Below are 21,167 nucleotides of genomic sequence, written 5' to 3'. Positions count from 1 at the left end.
CAGCATGAATCCAAAAGCTCAGAAGACTAAATCTCTGGTTCCGATGACCTACCCAGATTGGATCCTACAACATTATCCTGGGACACTTATATTCACCTTCATTCTATGGCTGATAATTGTTTACCGTGCCGGTATAAGGCCAGGATTCGGGCCAAGTTTGGTTTAGCCTATAATGATGTGGGTGGGTTGCCAGCTGGGTGGGTTGCCAGCAAGGTGGATTTGATTTAAATCAACTCGATTTAAATCATAATTTTTAAAGAGCAGCTGTCATCTCTGTCCCGCGGACGCTCTTCCTGTGACCCGCTGTTGACTCGCTGACAGTCCCAATATTGCGGAATATACAGCCTCATGCTACGTACCTAAGTTGCGTTTCATACTGAACAAATTCAAATTATTAATGTATCTTAAATATAAAACTATCCTCAGATAGATTTTTACTCCAAAAGCATTTTATTTAAATAAATATAATAAAAATTAAAAAAAATCCACTTTAAATAAAAAAATCCAATTTTTTTAAAATTTATTTTTTAAAAAAACACATCAATTTTTATCCACCCTGGTTGCCAGTTAGTGGGAAGTTACTTGACTTGCTGCCCCATATTTTGCTTGATAAATCACTTCAAAGCCAACCGATGCAATATCTGAGGCGTTTGTGAACATTCAGGTTTAAAACATTTAAAGTTGTATTTTTTGTTCCGTGTACCATTCCTCTTACAGCTGCACCCCTGTGGTTTCCTTTGCAGATTACTCCGACTTTGAGGATAGTTCCCTTGACTATTTCGATAGGTGCTCCTCCCCTTTCACTAGGTCTTCTGGCAGCTCGCTGACCCTCCGCAGCACCACAACGGAGAAGAGCACGTCCTATCAGTACCCGAGGGCTATTTTGTCTGTCGATCTCAGCGGGGAAAGTAGGTCTGCTTTGCTTTGCAATACTGACTTTCCCCTTTTCCCTGTTCATGTAATCGTTCCACTTGCACAGAATGGTTTCCAAGGGTCATCGCGCTTCATGCAGACTTCTGTCATCCTCTTGTGGCCCCGCCAGTGGCCAGCAGAGCTGGCGGCAGACTCATACAGTGAGGACGTTGGGGAGGAACTTGGGCCAGTCCTGGAGTCTGGGGAAGGCTCTGATGAGTGCTCTGCGTCAGAAGCAGAAATGGGGCCAGGGCCATCCGACAGTTATTTGGCGTTGGAGATAAGTGGGGCTGAAGAACAGCTGGAGCCTGTTCCCAATGTGCGCATGCGCAGAGCTGCCAGGAGGAGGGAACAGTTAAGGAACAAGGGCCGACTCAGGAGTAAAGGCACAGGTGGTCGGTGAACGGCCCCTCCTACAGGGAATAAAGAGGAGCGAAAGTGGAGTGGAGTGTTGCAGGAGACAATTAGTTCTCTTCATTAGTGTGAAAATCCGTTCGTGACTTTGAACGGTCACTAAATGAAGTGTTGTAAATCGAGGACTACTTGTAGGAGCTACTAATCCTTAGCATCCTCTGGATCCCTCCTGCCACACCCAACTTTATAAAAGGGCTATTTCACAGAATTTGTTTACTTATTCATTTACATTTCGAGGTTTCCTGATTCCTAAACAACTCCAGGTGGCTTAGAAATAAAAGAGGAAAAAATGCATACAAAAAGAAGAACATTGCTGATCATAATACCCCAACCCAGTCTTAAGTTAAACTGAACTAGTGGTACAGTCTAGTGGTTAAGGCACCAAGCTAGAAAGCAAGAGACTGGGAGTTATAGTCCCACCCTAGCCATAGATCAGAATTTGCAAGGTTTAATTATGTTAGTCTTACAAATGTAGGCCAGGAAGTCCGCACAACCAGACAGAGCTGTTTACAAGATGCTGGATTTTTATTTTTGTTTGATAGTTTAGTTATGGATGAAACGTAACATTTCTTGTTCCTTTTTAATTTGATTGGTTGGAGCACAGTGGGTGGTTTACAGCTAATGTGGAGTTTTACTATTGCTGTACTTTTCGCCAGCTGTTTAGAGTTAAAACCTTAGTTCATCTTATTCCTGTCAATCTCTTTTTGACTATTTCTAGTTATTTCTATGCTCCAGCTAAAACATTTTTGAAAGAACAGTGTCCTAAATAAGTTTAGTCATTTTTGTTAATACAGTATCTGCTATGCAGAGAAATATCCAAATATATCTTATCTATTTTGGGTATTAAAACATAAACCAGTCTCATATCAGAACATAGAACAATAGAGTTGGAAGGGACCTTGGAGATCTAGTCCAACTCAGGGATAAAATGCTACCGGACCGGACAGAACCACGCAATCAGGTAGCGATCGTGGCCGGTAGTTCAATGATCCGGTAGCAATGGTGGAGCAAAGCTCCACCCACCCGCCCAGGTGTCATTACTTCCTGGTTTTAACCAGGAAATAATGCGCTCTTCTGAGCCGGTAAGGAAGGTAAGTAGATTTCACCTTTGTCCAACCCCCTGCTTGAGCAGACCCTATAACATTTCAGACAAATGGCTATCCAGGCTCTTCTTGAAAGCCTCCAGTGATGGAACACTGACAACTTCTGGAGGCAAGTTGTTCCACTGATTAATTGTTCTGTCAGGAAATTTCTCCTTAGTTCCAGGTTGCTTCTCTCCTTGATTAGTTTCCACCCGTTGCTTTTTATCTTGCCTGCTTTGGAGAAAAGGTTGTCCCTTTCTTCTTTGTGACAGCATCTTACATGTTGGAAGATTGCTATCATGTCTACCCCATAGTCCTTCTTTTATGTTATATCATTTTTTGGGGGGGTAAAGACGTTATTTATATATTTCTTTTATATCTGTTCATCCAAACCCCCTCCAAATCATCCCGTAGACCTTTCTGATATGGAGTTTTTGGATGACTCTTCCACGGAGAGCTTGCTGTTGAGTGGCGACGAATACAATCAGGATTTTGATTCGACCAATTTTGAAGAGTCCCAAGACGAAGAAGACGCTCTGAATGAAATAGTCAGGTGCATCTGTGAAATGGATGAGGAAAAAGGCTTCATGATTCAGGTAAGAACTCTGTTGTTTGCTGTCAAATTTCCATGGCAGAAAAATTTTCACCCAGTTCTCCGTGTCACTAGACCAGAGTAATTTATAGCAAAGGCCTCCAACCTTGGTAACTTTAAGGCTTGTGGACTTCAACTCCCAGAGTTCCTCAGCAGCAAAACTGGCAAGGAACTCTGGGAGTTGAAGTCCACAAGTCTTAAAAGTTACCAAGGTTGGAGACCCCTGATTTATAGTAGTCCATCCTTGTTGGTAGGATGAATTCCATGCTGGATCGATCCGGCAGATTTCCAGTCGGTTCACAGATGTTATTGCTAAAACAGTCACGGTTCAGACTGTGGTTGCAAAAAGTACTGTGAACGAATTTGTTTGCTTTTTACTATGAGGTTAGGGAAGCCAAATCTTTTCATTCAGCCAGTTGCCAAGCACCTGTATTGCATTCAGGGGACCACAAATGTTGTGCAGCAGCCATAAGCTTGAATACAAGTCGTAAAGCATGTTTCCCAATTTGTCCATGACCATTTGTTTAACTATTGTTAAACAAATGGTCATAAGTTGTGGAGTATCTGTACTAAAAGAACACTTTGACAGGAAGAACTACAATCTGACTGCGCACGATGGAGTTAAATCTTAACTGATGCTTGATTATGCCTTTCATCTCCTGCATTCATTCCTCTGCTTGTTTTGAATCATCCCGACAGTGTGAAGAGTGCTTGTGTTGGCAACACAGTGCGTGTATGGGGTTGTTGGAAGACAGCATTCCCGAGCAATATAGCTGCTACATTTGCAGGGATCCACCTGGTAAGGATACATTTCCAAGTCCTTTTCAAACTGATTTCCAAGCTTTGCATTTCATGTTAATATTAATATAAAGAGCACGGTCTACAAATGAACTTAGAGTGCGCTTAGACAGTTAAGCCTGCTTTGATTATTGTTTTCCCAGGTGCATTTGCAAAATAGTTTGCCAACTCATGTACAGCCTTTCCCTAATCTACCAGCCTAAAAAGCCTCTAATTACTGTATCCTGCCACCAGGTGCCAATAAGAAAGTGTTTATATTCCTGTGATATTTATAATTCACAATGTAATTTGAAGATTGGTCTTAAGTTTTAAAACGTAACCATGTCACTGAAATGGGATATATGTGCAGTAGGAAAATCCCACCTCCTCTCTTAGCTTGACTTTGATTTCCATTGGAGTCCTAGATGGAAATTATTTGACTTTTCAAAATGTGGAGGCACCATTTGAAGTCATCAGAAGCAGTGGTCTCTACAGCCATACAATTTTGTTAAAGGGGCACCACTGAGCGATAATAAATACATGCTGGTTGCCAAGCACCCGAACATAGATCACGAGATTGCGGGGATGCTGCAACGGTCATAAGTGTGAGAACTGGTCATAAGTCATTTTTTTCACTGTCGTCGTAACTTTGGATGGTCATTAAATGAATGATGTAAGTTGAAGCTTATTTGTTTTTGAAAGAGAACATATTCCTCAAGCTTTTCAAACATCAATACATGTTTTGTGTAGTGTGTTTATGTGTTTTACATTGTATATGTGCATATATTATTTACAGTGCATCCTTTTGTCCAAAATTTGTGGTTATAATTTTTTGAATATTTTTCTTGGGCTCTTTGTGTTACTCTACTATGACCTCCACTCCTGTCTTTGTATTTAGGGAACTCTTCTGGGTTTTAAACATTGAATGAATGTATCATAAATGTGTGAATGGACTTATGGGTGTTATAATCTTGATAAACAGAGAAGTTTCCATTGTTTTAACAGCTTTTGACAGTTTGTTAAATAAACGCTTGCTTCCCACTTGTACATTTTTCCTACTGGAATTTGATCTCTTTTGACTATAATTGTTCCAGAATAATTTTCTGGGAATGTTGGTAATATAATAAAAATCTCACTCTCCTGTTTCCTCCAGGTCAGAGATGGAGTGCCAAATATCTCTGTGACAAAGACTGGTTGAACAATGGCCACATGTGTGGCTTGTCATTCTTAAAAGAGAATTATTCCCATTTAAATGCCAAAAAGATTGTGTCAACGCATCGCCTTCTGGCTGACATCTATGGTGTTACAGAAATATTGCATGGACTACAGCTGAAGATCGGAATACTGAAGTAAGCGTATCCTGTAGCTTTCTATGTAATTTTGAGGATTATACGTTGATATTACAGAGGATTTCCCTTTCAATCAATTATTAATGACAGAAACTATTCAATCTGAACAGTGCATGGGCACTTTAGATCAGTGTTTCTCAATCTTAGCGGCTTTCAGACACGCAGACTTCAACTCCCAGGATTCTCCAGCCAGCACAGAGAATTAAAATTGCCAAGGTTGAGAAACACTGCTTGAGATGTTTCACCAGGGAAACCTCTCATTGTAATCAGCATTTCATTTTTTTAAACTGAAATATTAGGCATAGACTGTGCTTATTGGACTATAAGATGCACTGGAGTATAAGATGCACCAAGATTTTGAAGAGGTAAACAAGAAAAAAAAAGCTTTTGCCCTCCCCAGTCCCCAGGAGCATTCTGCAGGACTTCCAAACCCCCTGTGCGCCCCGTTTTTTGCAAAAATGGGACGCACAGAGGGTTTGGGAGGCTTGCAGAGTGCTCCTGAGCCAGGAGAGCAAAATGCGGCCCCCATTTTTGTGAAAAATGGGCCCCTTTTTTGGCCCCTCAAACCCCCCCACACATTGCATTTTTGCCCTCCCCAGCCCCCAGGAGCACTCTGCAGGCCTCCCAAATCCTCTGCAGGCCCCGTTTTCACAAAAAATGGGCTAGTTTTTGACCTCCCAAACCCACGTGTCGCGTTTTTGCCCTCCCCAGCCCCCAGGAGCACTCTGCAGGCCCCTTTTTTAAGAAAAGCTGGCCTGTTTTTGGCAAAAATGGGACGCACGCAGTGGGGTTTTAGAAGGCCCAAAATGGCTGCATTTGGTGTATAAGACGCACCAACATTTCCACCCTCTTTTAAGGAGGAAAAAAGTGCATCTTATACTCCGAAAAGTACAGTATATTTATATTTTTTGGCTTCTTTTCTATTCAGACAGTGCTTATATGACTTGGTGTTTTTATTAGTTTCACCCGCATTAATCTTTTTTAAAAATTTATTTACCTCAGAAATAAGCATCACCCCGATCTTCATCTCTGGGCTTGCACAGGCGTGCGGAAGGATCACGACCAAATCACTGTTGGAATAGAAAGAAGGGTCGTAACTGTGCCCGAAGCCGTTAATTCTTTGGGAAGGACGTGTCATAGTCAAAATCATAAAGAGCCCCCTCGCTTAGCTCCAAAGATAGAAGAAACGTACATCAGAAGTGAACACAGTTACCAGAAACCGAGTTTTGGTCTGGATTGCAAACCAGTTGTTGATCCCACCAGCTCAGAGGATGACGATACCAGCAGTTTTGAACAGAACCAGGAGCGTCTCTTAGACGAGAAAAACTGTTTACAACACTCATCCACAGAAGATGGTTTGGGCCATCAGGTAAATCAACCTGTTCACCTTTTAGAATTACAAAGACAAAAAAATAATAAGTCTTCTAGCCCAGGGAAACCCAGGAGAAGCCCCGTTCACATTGTGTGTGCCATGGCATTATAATGCCAAATGAAGCACATTTTGGGATTTGCATCATTTATGTTATAATGCCATGACAAAGTGACATCACTCCCCCTGTTCCCCTTGCCTTTGATATATAAAAGTAATACATATAAGGTAAAGCTAAAGGTTCCCCTCGCACATAATGTGTAGTCGTTTCTGACTCTGGGGGCAGTGCTCGTCTCCGTTTCAAAGCCGAAGAGTCAACACTGTTCAAAGACATCTCCGTGGTCAGGTGGCCGGCATGACCAAACACCAAAGGCACATGGAACGCTGTTTCCTTCCCACCAAAGGTGGTCCCTATTTTTCTGCTTGCATTTTTTACGTGTTTTCGAACTGCTAGGTTGGCAGAAGCTGGGACAAGTAACCGGAGCTCACCCTGTTATGCACCACTAGGGATTCGAACTGCTGAACTGCCGACCTTTTGATTGACAAGCTCAGCGTCTTAGCCACTGAACCTCCCCTCCCTCTCTCTCTCTCTCTGTGTATAAAATAATTTTTATTTATAGATTATATAAAATTTATAGAAAAATTAATAGATTTTTTTAGATAGATAGATATAGATATAGATAGATATAGATAGATATAGTTAAAAATTCCTCATCTTGAATGGTTGGAGGAATAGTTTAATGGAGCTTCTGGTTTGTCCTCTGGGGAAGAACTATCCAAGAAAAGAGATTGTGTCACTCCTGAACAAAAGGGCAACTTTTCCAAATAGGGCAATTTAGCCTGTAAGGTAGTCCTTGACTTACAACCATTCTTTTAAGTGACCATTTGAAGTTACAACGGCACTGAAAAAAACATGATTTATAATCATTTTTCATTCTTATCGTTGAATACCCACAGTCGTGTGATCAAAATTCAGATGTTTGGCAACCGGCAGGTATTTATGGTGGTGTCCTGAGGTCATGTGATCACCTTTTGCGACCTTCCAACAAACAAAAATTAAAGGGGAAGCCAGATTCGCTTAACAACCATTTTATTTATTTATTTTATTTATTTATATATATTCTTATGCTTCGTTTCTGTTGTTTCTGTGTTTAGCTGACGATCAGAGGCAAAAGTGCGTCTAGGCTCCAGGAATGGTACTCCAAAGTAGTCAGTAGAAATGGGCTCATCCATAGAATCCCTTCCAGCTAGGGATCCAAATTTAAAAAACGATCGAACTTTGGGATAACTGTTCTGACCTAGGCTTCCTAATATAGTAAAAAGTACACAATTGGTCCCCAAACCCCTTTTTTTCATTTTGACGGCTGTGAATTCCTTTCATTCACAGCATGTGCTGAATCATCAAGTGTTTATAAATAATCCAACAGAAGTCTGCCACAGTCCTTCGGATAAGGCTGGTAAACACCCACCTTTATCTTTGACACACTGCCAAAGACCTAATTGGCAATTATCTTGGCAAGGCCACATGGAAACAGAGTCAAAAACAGAGCTTCAAAGTACAAACCGACACCATCCACAAAGTTGCTTCCTGCAAAGGCCCACGTTATGTCTTATGGGAGGAGCCAATCATCTCCAAGCCTTACTCCCAAGTCATCCCTTTAACTGTTCTTGCCTTCTGACAGCTCTGCGCATGCGTCCACTAGGAACAGGCTCCCCCTGTTCCTCTGCCTCTCTGATGTTTGACTCTGGAGGCTCCGGAGTCCGCACATAACTCCCAGATGGCCCTGGCCCCATCTCTGCCTCTGACACAGAATCCTCATCCGGGCCTTCCCCTGATTCCAGGACTGGCTCATTGTCCTCCCCAGCCTCCTCACTGTCTGATTCTGCTGCCAGCTCCGCAGGCTGCTGGCGGATCACAACAATAGCTTAGTTCTTAATATTTTTATAGTAGAAACAGAAGCCTATTAGAGGTTCAGCTCTGCCCCATAATAAGGTTCACCAGTATTTTTAGGTCAGTCACCCAGAAACCTTTTCTAAGAATTCATTCCTTCAAGTAGTAACCAGAAAAAGAGGAGTGCACTTCAAAAGTCTTCTTTGGACCATTCCTTTTATTGCCATGATTTTAAAATTTCCATGCATTTATCTTTCTTCATTTATTCCAATGTCATGGTGGTCACCATGCCAGGGTAAAGGAGATGGAGGGCTTTTTTTGTTTTGTTTTATGGGTAGACTTTTATCATTCACGGCGGTATTCTGACATAGCTACCTTTGATCTTGCTAGATCAGGGGTGTCAAACTCGATTTCATTGCGGGCCGCATCAGGGTTGTGTTTGACCTTGGGGTGGTGGTGGGGGGGCATGACCAGCTCCATGTCAATCGTGTGTTTGGGAGCTGGTGGTGGCCTGAGTGCTCTGCCAGTGAAAATGGGCTCCCGAGATTTATTTTCGGGTGCGACGGCCTCCTATGACTCTCTGCCAGCAAAAAAGGGAGCTTGGGGGGACATGCGCGGCCCTTACAAGCTCTGTTTCCGGCTGCAACCGCCTCCTGCAACCCTCTTGTCAGCGAAAAAGGAGCTCGAGGGTGTGTGTGTGTCAGAGTTCGTTGCAGAAATCACATCCAGAAAGCACACACAGATAGCTGATTCAGCAGGATTCATTAATTTCTTTATATACAATATGAGATAAATATACAATACCAACAGCGGTTCTTCCAACGTGGTAGCAGAGGTACCAGCAAAACACAAGCAGAGTACAGCAGACAGACTAGTTTCAGTTTCAATTCTCAGCACAGCACACGGAGCTAAGCCACGCCCAGACTCCAAACTGTTTCAGCTCCCATTGGCTGACTTAGTTGCTATGCCTATTCATTGGCTGACCTTTGTTACCATGTCTTCCCAGTCATGAATATTCTGATGGGGCTGCATGCAGTTCTATTTTTGCTGACAGATGCATCATGGGCCGGTCCTTCACTGTTTCCAGGGCAGCTCCACAGGCCATATCTAAGCACCCCACGGGCCATATCCGTTCCCTGGTTCTTGAGTTTGACACCCCTGTTTTACACAATTCACCTTGTGGCCCACATATGTCTGTTGTTCCCCTTGCTTCCATTCTGGTCTACAAAGTCCTCCTTGCATGTTCTTTTTGACCATAAAGGATATGCAACTTCTAGTCATATCTGTGTGTGGCCCGCGTAAACGAACTTACGATTGCAAAAACGCACGTCTTAAGTTTTTCTTCCCTTTCAATCCCTCCAGACAATTGGTGGGAACAGGTTATGTTGTGGAATTAGTACAAGAAAGCCTTCTATTCATGAATCTGGCCTTGGGATGTGGGGGGGAGAGAGAAAATGAATATGAATCAAAGAACGATTGATGCTCTGTCTACATTTGATTGGGTATTACAGAATTTAGTGGAAAACTTGAGGATTGCTGGGCGTTTAGGCTATCATTTTTTATATAACTGGAAGGTTGAGAGGGACCCCTTCATGAACCTTGACAATCAAATTGCTCCCATTGTGTTGTTTCCACATGGTTGGAGATCTGAATTAGCAAAACCCTGGATAGATTTCTTATTTCTGTCACTGTTCACTGGTATGTGAAGAACCACTACAGTCAGCGAGAAATTCCTGCGGCTAATATTTCTGACTAACAGGAACCGTGCAGAACCCATCTTCTTCTGCTGTTCCATGGACATGGAGGTCGCAGCTTTTTAAAAAAAGGACTAGAAAATTCTCCATACATGAGGTGAACTTTAAATAGCCAGTTGGTCTTCAATTAAGCATCTGCATGACTTCAGGAAATAATTGAAATTGGCAGAGGATTCATTTTTTTCTAGAATATAATCAGAGACTTTTGGTTGTCAACCTCATTTGCTGAGAAATCCCTGGGGTCTTGGATCTTACGATTTCTAACAAGTACTATAGGTAGTCCTTATGACCACAATTGAGCTCAAACTCTCCTTTGCTACCCAAAGGCAGTTGTTAAGTGATTTTTTTTTTACCCCATTGTACGACCTTTCTTCCCGCCGTTGTTAAGCGAACCACAGCCGTTGTTTATTTATTTATTTATTTATTTAATTAGATTTATAAACCGCCCTTCTCCCGAAGGACTCAGGGCGGTGTACAGCCAAGGTAAAAAGAAACAATGTACAATTACAAGTAAATTAAAAAACTTATTATACAGTGTGGCCGAAAATTAAAATAGTTAAAAATCTAAAAACCCCAATTTAAGACTTAAATAAAATTTAAAATTCGGAATCTAGACCATTTAAGAAAGCCCCGCGCGAACAAACAAATATGTTTTCAGTTCGCGGCGAAAGGTCCGAAGGTCAGGTATTTGGTGTAAACCAGGGGGAAGTTCATTCCAAAGAGTAGGAGCCCCCACAGAGAAGGATCTTCCCCTGGGGGCCGCCAGCCGACATTGCCTGGCGGACGGCACCCTGAGGAGTCCCTCTCTGTGTGAGCGTACGGGTCGGTGGGAGGCGTGAGGTAACAGCAGGCGGTCCCGTAAGTTAAGTTAAGTTAGTAACACAGTTGTTAAATGAATCTGGCTTTCCCATTCACTTTGCTTGTCAGAAGATGGCAAAAACGTCCCGAGGACCTGTTTTTTTTTTCTAAAAAAACAACTGGATTTTCCTGGGTTTTTTTTTTTTCCTTTGAAAATGTTTTGCTTCTCATCCAAGGAGATTCTTTCATTCTTCAGTTCTAACTGAAGCTTCCATTAGAAGAAGCTTCTTGGATGGGAAGTGATGCATTTTGAAAGGGGGGGGGGGAAAGACACTAAAAAAGTCCAGCTGCCTGTTGGAAAAAACACCTGCAGGGCAACCATGACCTGGATGACTCAGAATCTCCATAGTCGCAAAAGATGATCACATGACCCACCCCAGGACACTGAAACTGTCATAAATACATGCCAGTTGCCAAGTGTGCGAATTTTGATCACATGACCACGGGGATGCTGCAACAGTCATAAGTGTGAAAAACGGTCATAATCTATCACTATTGTATGTACACTGAGAGTTTATGCACAAGAGACAAATTCCTTGTGTGTCTAACCATACTTTATTTATTTATTTATTTAATTTATTTAAATTTTTATACCGCCCTTCTCCCGAAGGACTCAGGGCGGTGTACAGCCAAGATTAAAACAATTAAATATACAAAATTAAGATAGCAATTAAAATACATATTCAATAAATGGCCGAATTAAAACCGTCAAATTGACTGATACTAAAATACCCCAATAAAATTATTAAAAAGTCAAAAATTTAAAAATCAAGCCAGTCCCGCTTGGGTAAACAAATAAGTTTTCAATTCACGGCGAAAGGTCCGAAGGTCAGGTAGTTGGCGCAAACCGGGGGGGGAAGTTCGTTCCAGAGGGTAGGTGCTCCAACAGAGAAGGCTCTTCCCCTGGGGGCCGCCAGCCGACATTGCTTGGCGGACGGCACCCTGAGAAGACCTCTCTGTGAGAGCGTACGGGTCAGTGGGAGGCATAAGGTAACAGCAGGCGGTCCCGTAAGTACCTGGGCCCTAAGCCATGGAGCACTTTAAAGGTGGTAACCAGCACTTGACCAATAAAGCTATTCTATTCTATTCTATTCTATTCTATTCTATTCTATTCTATTCTATTCTAGCAATTATTCAGTGGAACAACTTACCTCCAGAAGCTGTAAATGTTCCAACACTGGAAGTTTTTAAGAAGAGATTGGATAACCGTTTGTCTGAAATGGTGTAGGGTTTCCTGCCTACGCAGGGGGTTGGACTAGGAGACCTCCAAGATCCCTTCCAACTCTGTTACTCTATTCTATTCTATTCCATTCCATTCCATTCCATTTTTGCAGGGCCGTTGTAACTTCAAACGCTCTCTAAACGAATGGTTGTAAGTTGAGGACTTCCTGTACTGTGCTTTATCATTTTTATTATGAATGCCGTTAACCGATTCTCTTTGCAGTGGAGGAGTTGCCCTAGCTGACCCTCCGTTTCTGCCGAGTCATTCAGAAGCAGCAGTTCCATTTCATCTCCCTGCAAAGGCCACTTGAGGGTCACTGAAGTTGTTCGAACTGTTTTGATAACCTGGTTCTCTTTTGCGGTCCCTGCGCAGAGGCATTCAACCGAAGGGAACACCGTGTTTGTATTCAACGAAAAAAGGGGAGCCGAGGAACACGTGGACGCTCGTCTTCAGTGGCAGCTAAACCTCCTTACCCACATAGAAAATGTGCAGAACGAAGTCACCAGTAGAATGGACCTGATTGAGAAGGAAGTCGATGGTAACTATTTTAAGGCCGAGCTTAATGCTGACATTCTCTTTTTCCCAAAACTCTTTTATTTGGGCAGCGTAACAAGTATAAAATGTGCTGGACAAAATAAATTTGGGGGTTTTAGCTCGAGACCCAAAGACGCAGATATGCCCAAAGGGTATTGTTGGGTGTTTGCTAGATTCCCTATCCCGCCTGGCTTTTACATTTGAAAAAGTCTAGCGATAAAATTCCTCATTTGTTTTTTACCCCATCTTTATTGTTTTTCATAAGTAACCCAAGGTGGGGAACATATCCAACACACCTTCCTTTTCCTATTTGCCCCAAAACAACAAGTCTTTTGAAGTGGTTTGGGCTCTGAGAGAGTGACTTAGCAAGCCACCCAGGAGCTTTCATGGTTTAGGCGGGACTAGAACCGGCAGTGTCTTGGTGATTGGCCAAAGTCACTTAGCTGACTTTCATGCTTGAGGAGGAACTAGAACTCACTGTCTCCTGGTAATTGGCCCAAGGTCACTCAGTCAGCTTTCATGCCTGAGGAGGGACTAGAACTCACTGTCTCCTGGTGATTGGCCCAAGGTCACTCAGCCAGCTTTCATGCCTGGACTAGAACTCACTGTCCCCTGGTGATTGGCCCAAGGTCACTTAGTAGGCTTTCATGCCTGAGGAGGAACTAGAACTCACTGTCTCCTGGTGATTGGCCCAAGGTCACTTAGTAGGCTTTCATGCCTGAGAAGGAACTAGAACTCACTGTCTCCTGGTGATTGGCCCAAGATTACTCAGCCAGCTTTCATTCCTAAGGAGGAACTAGAACTCACTGTCTCCTGGTGATTGGCCCAAGTTTGTCCGGCTGATTTTTATACTGCCTGGTTTTTAGACCAGCACCTTCACCACTACACCAAACTGTCATACCAAATGGTTGATGCTGGAAAGGCACATAGAAAAGCACTCAAATTGCCTTTATTCCTAGGAAGGTCTCTAGAGTCCAGAAGTGTCTTTTTGAGGAACACTTCTGGGATTTCTAAGGTGATTAAAATCTACTTATTATTGGTCTGTAAAAAAGGTGAGGCCACACGGCTACGATCCTCTCTGTGTGTTTCAAACACAGAATTACAGATAGTCCTGGACTTAAAACCATCCAGAGTAGCAACAGCACTGAAAAAGATAACTTTGCAAGCAGTCCTCATTCTTACAATGGTTGCAGCATCCCCTACAATCGCATGATCAAAATTTGAACTCTTGGCAACCGTGTATTTATAAAGGTTGTGGTATCTCGGGGCCCCTGGAATCGCTGTTTATAATCTTTCCGGATGGCTTCCCAAAATTACAGCTCATCCTCGATTTATGACCACAAAGGAGCCCAAACTTTCTGTCGTTACGTGAGACATTTGTTAAGTGAGGTTTGCCCCGTTTTGTGAACTTGCTTATCACAGTTGTTAAGTGAATCACTGCAGTGGATAAGTTAGTCACCTGGTTGTTAAGTGAATTTGGCTTACCCATTGGCTTTGCTTGTCAGAAGATCGCAAAAGGGGATCATGTGACCCCCAGGACGCATAAGTATGAGTTTGTTGTCAAGCATCTGAATTTTGATCCCATGATCGGGGGGAATACTGCAAAAACGGACAAAAGTCACTTTTTTCAGTCAGTGAACAGTCAATACACGAACTGTGGTATGTCGAGGACTATCTGTAGTCATTCGTTGGGGAGCCAGCTTCACTTAAGGACTGCATGATTCACTTGAGAACTGCCATGATTCGATTAACAATCCTGACACAAAAGGTCATTGAAATTGGACACGACTCAAATAAATACTGGAAAAGATGATATTGAAGCATGTAGATTTAAATCTGAATTAGTTTTATTAGGTATGATACCGGGTAAACTAGTTAAAGAAAAGTACGTATTTAATATTGCATGATTTGGCAGCAGCAAGGATTGTATTTGCGCAATCCTGGAAAAATGAAGAAACACCACAAGAGGAAGAAATAATTAATGAAATACTAGAGCGTGCAGAAATGGACAGATTGACATTAAGAATTAAACAGAAAGTAGATACGGAATATGATCAAACATGGAATCTATTTTATCAATGGTTGGGGAAAATGAGTGGAGATTAAGAATGTAATATGAGTTGTGAAGCAAACTAAATATTCAGACAACACAATGTTCATTAAGCACTAATAAATGTAATTAATAATAATAATGAAAAAAGAAATTGGACATGACTCACTTAACTGCCTTGCTTAACGAAAGAAACTCTGGCCTCAATTGCAGTCATAAGTCGAGGACTATACCCTGTCTCGATGATTCTAAGTCAGGGGAGTCAAACTTGATTTCATTGAGGATTGTGTTTGATCTTGGGGTGGCCCGGGGGGGGGGCATGGCCAGGGTGGGTGTAGGCAGCTGGACATCACCCGTGTCGGGGGCACCTGTGGTGGCCAAGTGCTAAGGGAGGACTTCCCTCAGACCCTACCTCTCATCTTCCTTCCTTCCTCTCTCCGTCCCTCTTTCCCTCTTCATTCTCCTTTCTTCTTCCTTCCCCTCTTTCCATATTTGTCCTTCCTTGCTCTCTTCCCATCTTCTCTACTTTTTCTTTGTCTTTCTTGCTCTTTCTTCTTTCCCTTTCTCCTTTCCTGTCCTTTCTTGCATGCTCAAAAGCAAAAAGGGGAAACATTTCTCCTTTTGTTTTTAGCTTGTTTTGATAGCCAGTGAAAACGGGGGGCGGACGGGGGGTGAGGGCTGCATGCACGCGGCCCTCTCAAGCTCCATTTTTGCAGCCAAAGGCACCGTGGGCCAGTCCTTTGCTGTTTCCAGGGCAGCCTCGTGGACCAGATCTAAGCACCCCACGGGCTGGATCCGGCCCGCGGGCCTTGAGTTTGACACCCCTGTTCTAAGTCCTAGAGTAGATCAAGAGATCACCGTGCGTAGTCAGCTTTTCATTTCTTTTTCTTTTTGCCCCCTTACAGTTTTAGAAAGCTGGCTTGATTTCACCGGAGAATTGGAGCCGCCCGACCCCCTCACCCGTCTGCCTCAGCTCAAGCGCCGCATTAAGCAGCTCATCTCCGACATGAGTAAAGTCCAACAAATTGCTACCCTCTGCTCTGTATGACAAAAGGAAAGATGAAGGAATGCAGACAGGCAGCCGGGCTCCGACGATGGGTTTTCTTCTGATTGACAAGACTCACAAAAGGGTACTTAAAAAAAAACCACACACACAAAAAAACCCGAAGCCTGAATGCTGTTCCTTAATTCTCTGCCAATTCTCTCATTAGACTGAAAACGGCGTGTGGTGTGATAGGGGAAAAGGGAGAAACCTCACTCATCAAGGAAAGATTCGTACCGGTTTGATCTGAAAAGGCTGGGAAATAAAAGGAGGTTGTGTCTTTCCCCCCCCCCCCACCTCTGAGGGTTCGGAAACCTCAACCCAGGCATGTTTTCCTACCTTTTCACACGCAACATCACAGAAAAAGCCCCACAAACTTTTCAAAAGGTTAATCACAAAAGAAGTCCAGCCAAGGCAATCTGCATTGGAAAGAAGGAACAAATTTTACACGATTGAGTCTGGACAGTAGAAGGAGGAGATTTGTTCTCAGTTGGTCACTTGAAAGTTGAACAAACGCCTGTTTTCCATAGTACTGTAGAGATCCAGGAAAATGAAAAGAAGAAAAAAAAATTAAAATTCTAGCTTTCCTTTTCAGGAGAAACTGTTTTTTTTTTTTAAATGGTAGCCTCTCTATGAATATTTTTTTAAGCCGAGCCTTCCTTGCGTATTGAATCTTATGCTCCATTTTTAGAAACCAAACCTGGGAAAGTCATAATCAGAAGTGCCAAAAAAACACAAAACCCATTTTAAAAAACCAACAACATTGAAACGGGCGTGTCAGTTGATGGGGGTCTTCCCCCTCCTCTTCCCCCCCCCCCCCAGACTTCTCATATCGAGTCCTCCATATTGCCAGCATCAACCAGAATTGCATCAAATCCATATTTGAGCAAGCTACAATTAAAAGTATTGAGGGATACTGTGTCTATAATGGCTGGATCTGGGCTGCAATACCCACTTTCCTCAGCTGGCTTGAGGAATCAAAAGAACATCCGAAACTCCAGGGATTGGCTGTGAAATGAGTCTACTCCTTACCTTTTTACTCTCTGTAACATGAAATGAAAGGAAATACGAAAGTTGTTGCTGTTTTTATTCCAGGGAGATAAACCTAGGCGCGCCAAAAGTCTTGGAATCGTTGAGCGATTTGCAAAACATGGCATGGTCTGTATAATCTCTCGGCGAATCCCAAATATAAGTTAGGAGCTCCCCTTCTCGAAGGGGTACAGCGTAAAATACATCACCTGTATTTACGCATTCACTTAATGATTTGGCAAATTGTTAACGAAACCAAAGTCCACCTAGTTAGCTGGGTTTTTAAATGAAATTCTGGGCCAAGCCCAATTACTTTTAGTTTTATCTGCGTTATTGCTGCACCCAGTGCTATAGTATACCTCTTGAGGTATGCCCATATGTCTTTGTATGCGTGCGGATGTGTGTATACATATACACGCATGTATTGTGTATGGGCGTGCTCATACACATGTTGCATTCTAGAGACATATTTATATTGACAAGTCTAGTTTTCTTACAATTAAAAAGAACTTTGGTGACAAAATATATAAAATGTTACCTTTTAATGAACTGTTTCTTAAAAAGGGGAGATGGAGAGAGAGAGAGAGAGAGAGAGAGAGAGAGGAAGAGAGAAGATTTTAAAAAAACTATGTACAGAAATTTGTAAAAAAAAAAATACTTTTTTAAAAAAAATACTAACTCTTCAAGAGACGCTGCATTATTGAGGGTAGCAAGAGAATATCAAGCTTAAGGCCTCCCAGACTTTTTTCAGTGCTGGCAATATGTATAAAAGTGTGAGAACTACATGAAGGACAATAAACTTGAACCGCCGCAGGATAAGAGTACAAGCCACTGTACATTAAAATGTATTTAAATTTGCAAATACACTGTCTATATGTAAGGTACTGTATGTAAAGCTGTTTATTAAACTATTCTGCATACCGCACCCTCTTTCTGCCTCCTCGGTTTGCTTTTCAGAGTGTTGAATAAATCCTGAGCATTTCAAGGCGGGCTTTAGGCAGATGTGCTGCCCCTGGGGGCTTTGAAGACCACCCTCTGGGGTTTTGGGCGGAAGGAAGAATACACCACAGTAATTACGTACTAGGATTAAACGAAGTCCTGTAATGCAAGTTTGCCCGTTACCGTTCCAAAATGGGTCTGTCATTTGACCGACCCAATTTTACAGCCGTGGGTTTGTTTGTTTTTTTCAGTTTAACATTTATAAAATATTGTAAAGTAGCAAAATACAAAAGTAAATAGAAAAACAGTGGGAGGAGGAAAGCGGGACGAGAAGTAAGGAAGGATAAGAAAAAAGCAAGAAGAAACATTGACTTCCGACACTCTCTTGCAGTAAAATAAGGTGTTAACATCAAATCACAACTTTCTGGGGTTTTATTTTCATAATAGTATCAACAAGTCATTTCTGTAAAGATCTATCAGTCTACTCGGTAAAAACCCAAAATCATTCTTTTCCACTTCAAGTACAAAGTTCAGAAGCGGTCTCCATGTGGAAACAAAAGTACTTACGTTCTTTTCTTTAATCAAAGTCAATTTTGCCATTTCATCAACTTCCGATTTTACAGGATTTTTTTGTGGTGGTCAAGGCGGCCGCGTCAAGTCACTGGGTTGTCAATCTGAAGTAATTTCCAGCTTTTTGCAAAATCATTCTAAAAGACCGTGACGTGATTACTAGGCGCTGCAAATGGCCATAAATGTGATTATGTCGCTCAGGAACCCAAAGTAGAGTCCCATGATTGCGAGAGAGGCCCTGACCCCGTAAGTCTGCTGTTAGGATATTTATTTATTATTTGTTTGTTTGTTTGTTTTGTTTGTTTGTTTATTTGTTTGTTTGTAAAATTTATTGACCGTCCATCTTACCTCAAGGTAATTTTCGGCAGCTTGCAATGGGTAGGTCATAATTTGAGGAGTAGCTGTAACCCACACCTAGAACACAGTTCTAGGCTGAATAAACTGGGATAGAATCAAGATCGTGTGAAGTGTTAATACCACTTTATAATGCTGTGGAATACTGCATCCAGCTTTGGTCGCCACAATGTAAAAAGTATGTGGAGATTTTAGAAAGAGTGCAGAGAAGAGCCACAAAGAGGATTAGGGGACTGGAGGCTAAAGCACATGAAGAACGGTTGCAGGAACTCGGTATGTCTAGTTTAATGAAAAGAAGGACTAGGGGAGACATGATAGCAGTCTTCCAGTATCTCAGGGGCTGCCACAAAGAAGAGGGAGTCAACCTATTCTCCAGTGCACCTGAGGGCAGGACAAGAAGCAATGGGTGGAAATTGATCAAGGAGAGAAGAATTTAGAACTAAGGAGAAATTTCCTGCTAGTGAGAACAATGAATCAGTGGAACAAGTTGCATCCAGAAGTTGTGAATGCACTGGAAGTTTTAAAGAAGAGGTTGGATAACAATTTGTTTGAAGTGGTGTAGGGTTTCCTGCCTCGGCAGGGGGTTGGACTAGAAGACCTCCAAGGTCCCTTCCAACTCTGTTATTCTATATTCTAACTCCTAATAGCTATGGCTCATAGACGCACACATCCCTGAACAAATGTGCACACATAAAAAAATAATTCCATTTCTCGGCGTGCATTGCATTAGGGTAAACAGCTGCCCCAAAACAAATGTAATACAGAGAAATGCGACTTACTAACTTTACTTGCACCTTCAATGTAGTTGTTGGACTTCAGAAGATCAAGATAGTATATTTTAAAAAAACCAAGCATCATTGTCTCATTCAGATAATCATAGTTGCTTTGGTTTAAAAGGAGGTTCACATGGTAGGCTAGACTAGTTTTTTTCCGAATACTGAGCAAAATTTAACTGAAGGTTATGATAGAATAGAATAGAATTCTTTATTGGCCAAGTGTGATTGGACACACAAGGAATTTGTCTTGGTGCATAGGCTCTTAGTGTACAAAAAAGAAAAGATACCTTCATCAAGGTACAACACTTACAACACTTAATGATAGTCATAGGGTACAAATAAGCAATCGGGAACAATCAATAGAATAGAATAGAATTTTTTATTGGCCAAATGTGATTGGACACACAAGGAATTTGTTTTGGTGCATATGCTCTCAGTGTACATAAAAGAAAAGATAAAATATCAATATAAATCATAAGGATTACCAGCAACAAAGTTACAGTCATACAGTCATAAGTGGAAAGAGATTGGTGATGGGAACTATGAGAAGATTAATAGTAGTGCAGATTTAGTAAATAGTTTGACAGTGTTGAGGGAATTATTTGTTTAGCAGAGTGATGGCCTTCGGGAAAAAACTGTTCTTGTGTCTAGTTGTTCCGGTGTGCAGTGCTCTATAGTGTCATTTTGAGGGTAAGAGTTGAAACAGTTTATGTCCAGGATGCGAGGGGTCTGTAAATATTTTCACGGCCCTCTTCTTGATTCTGCAGTATACAGGTTCTCAATGGAAGGCAGGTTGGTAGCAATTATTTTTTCTGCATTTCTAATTATCCTCTGAAGTCTGTGATGATCTACTCTTATCATTTAGCTGTCCAGTGTTGTCATTTACAGGAGGCTTTGCTCACCGTTACACATGCCTTGCTGATCTCCCGTCTAGATTACTGCAATGTGCTCTGCATGGGGCTGCCCTCAAAGACTTGGAAACTTCAACTGATCCAGAATGCGCCAGTGTGCACAGTAATGGGGGCCCTTAGATTTGTCCACTTAATACCTCTTGCACAGTGGTGGGTTTCAAAATATTTTACTGCCGGTTCTGTGGGTGTGGCTTGGTGGGCGTGGCATGGCTTGGTGGGTGTGGCATGGGAAGGATACTGTAAAATCTCTATTCCCACCCCACTCCTGGGGCAAGGATACTGCAAAAATCCCCATTTCCTCCCAATCTGCTGGGACTTGGGAGGCAGAGAATAGATGGGGGTGGGGCCAGTCAGAATTTTCACTACCGGTTCTCCGAACTACTCAATATTTCCGCTACCGGTTCTCCAGAACTAGTCAGAACCTGCTGAAACCCACCTCTGCTCTTGCAAGAGCTTCCAGTCTCTTTCCAGGTGCGATTCAAGGGCCTGGTCATTGCCTTTAAAGTGTTATATGGCACAGGGCCAGGTTACCTGCAGGACTGCCTCAACCTATCCTACCAGGTCAGATAGTGTCTGGCGCCAAAGAACAGGTCTACACATGGAGATCTAATTAAATCAGGGGTGTTAAACTTAAGGCTCATGGGCCGCATCTCGCCCGTGGGGTGCTTAAATCTGGGTCACGGAGCCACCCCAGGAAACAGTGAAGGACCAGCCTATAGTGCTTCTGCCAACAAAAACAGAA

General features: G+C 42.3%; 1 protein-coding gene across 3 annotated transcripts in view; it reads left to right on the top strand.

Annotated features, from left to right (window-relative positions):
• Positions 1-17,800, top strand: part of PHF20L1 (PHD finger protein 20 like 1) — a 66,186-nt gene extending 48,386 nt beyond the window's left edge. For all 3 annotated transcript variants that reach the window (XM_058174536.1, XM_058174535.1, XM_058174537.1), the window contains 7 exons: positions 744-908; positions 2,823-3,004; positions 3,700-3,799; positions 4,931-5,126; positions 6,129-6,495; positions 12,593-12,758; positions 15,710-17,800. In XM_058174536.1, coding sequence (XP_058030519.1) covers positions 744-908; positions 2,823-3,004; positions 3,700-3,799; positions 4,931-5,126; positions 6,129-6,495; positions 12,593-12,758; positions 15,710-15,852 — 1,319 coding nt within the window. In that variant the 3' untranslated portion in view covers positions 15,853-17,800. The remainder of the gene's footprint in view (positions 1-743; positions 909-2,822; positions 3,005-3,699; positions 3,800-4,930; positions 5,127-6,128; positions 6,496-12,592; positions 12,759-15,709) is intronic.
• The last annotated feature ends 3,367 nt before the right edge of the window (positions 17,801-21,167 follow it).

Source organism: Ahaetulla prasina, chromosome 3, assembly GCF_028640845.1.
Source record: "Ahaetulla prasina isolate Xishuangbanna chromosome 3, ASM2864084v1, whole genome shotgun sequence".
In the NCBI taxonomy this organism is placed as follows: Eukaryota; Metazoa; Chordata; class Lepidosauria; order Squamata; family Colubridae; genus Ahaetulla; species Ahaetulla prasina.
The sequence above is the reverse complement of the archived record's forward strand: the minus strand, read 5'-3'. Positions and strand labels throughout refer to the sequence as shown.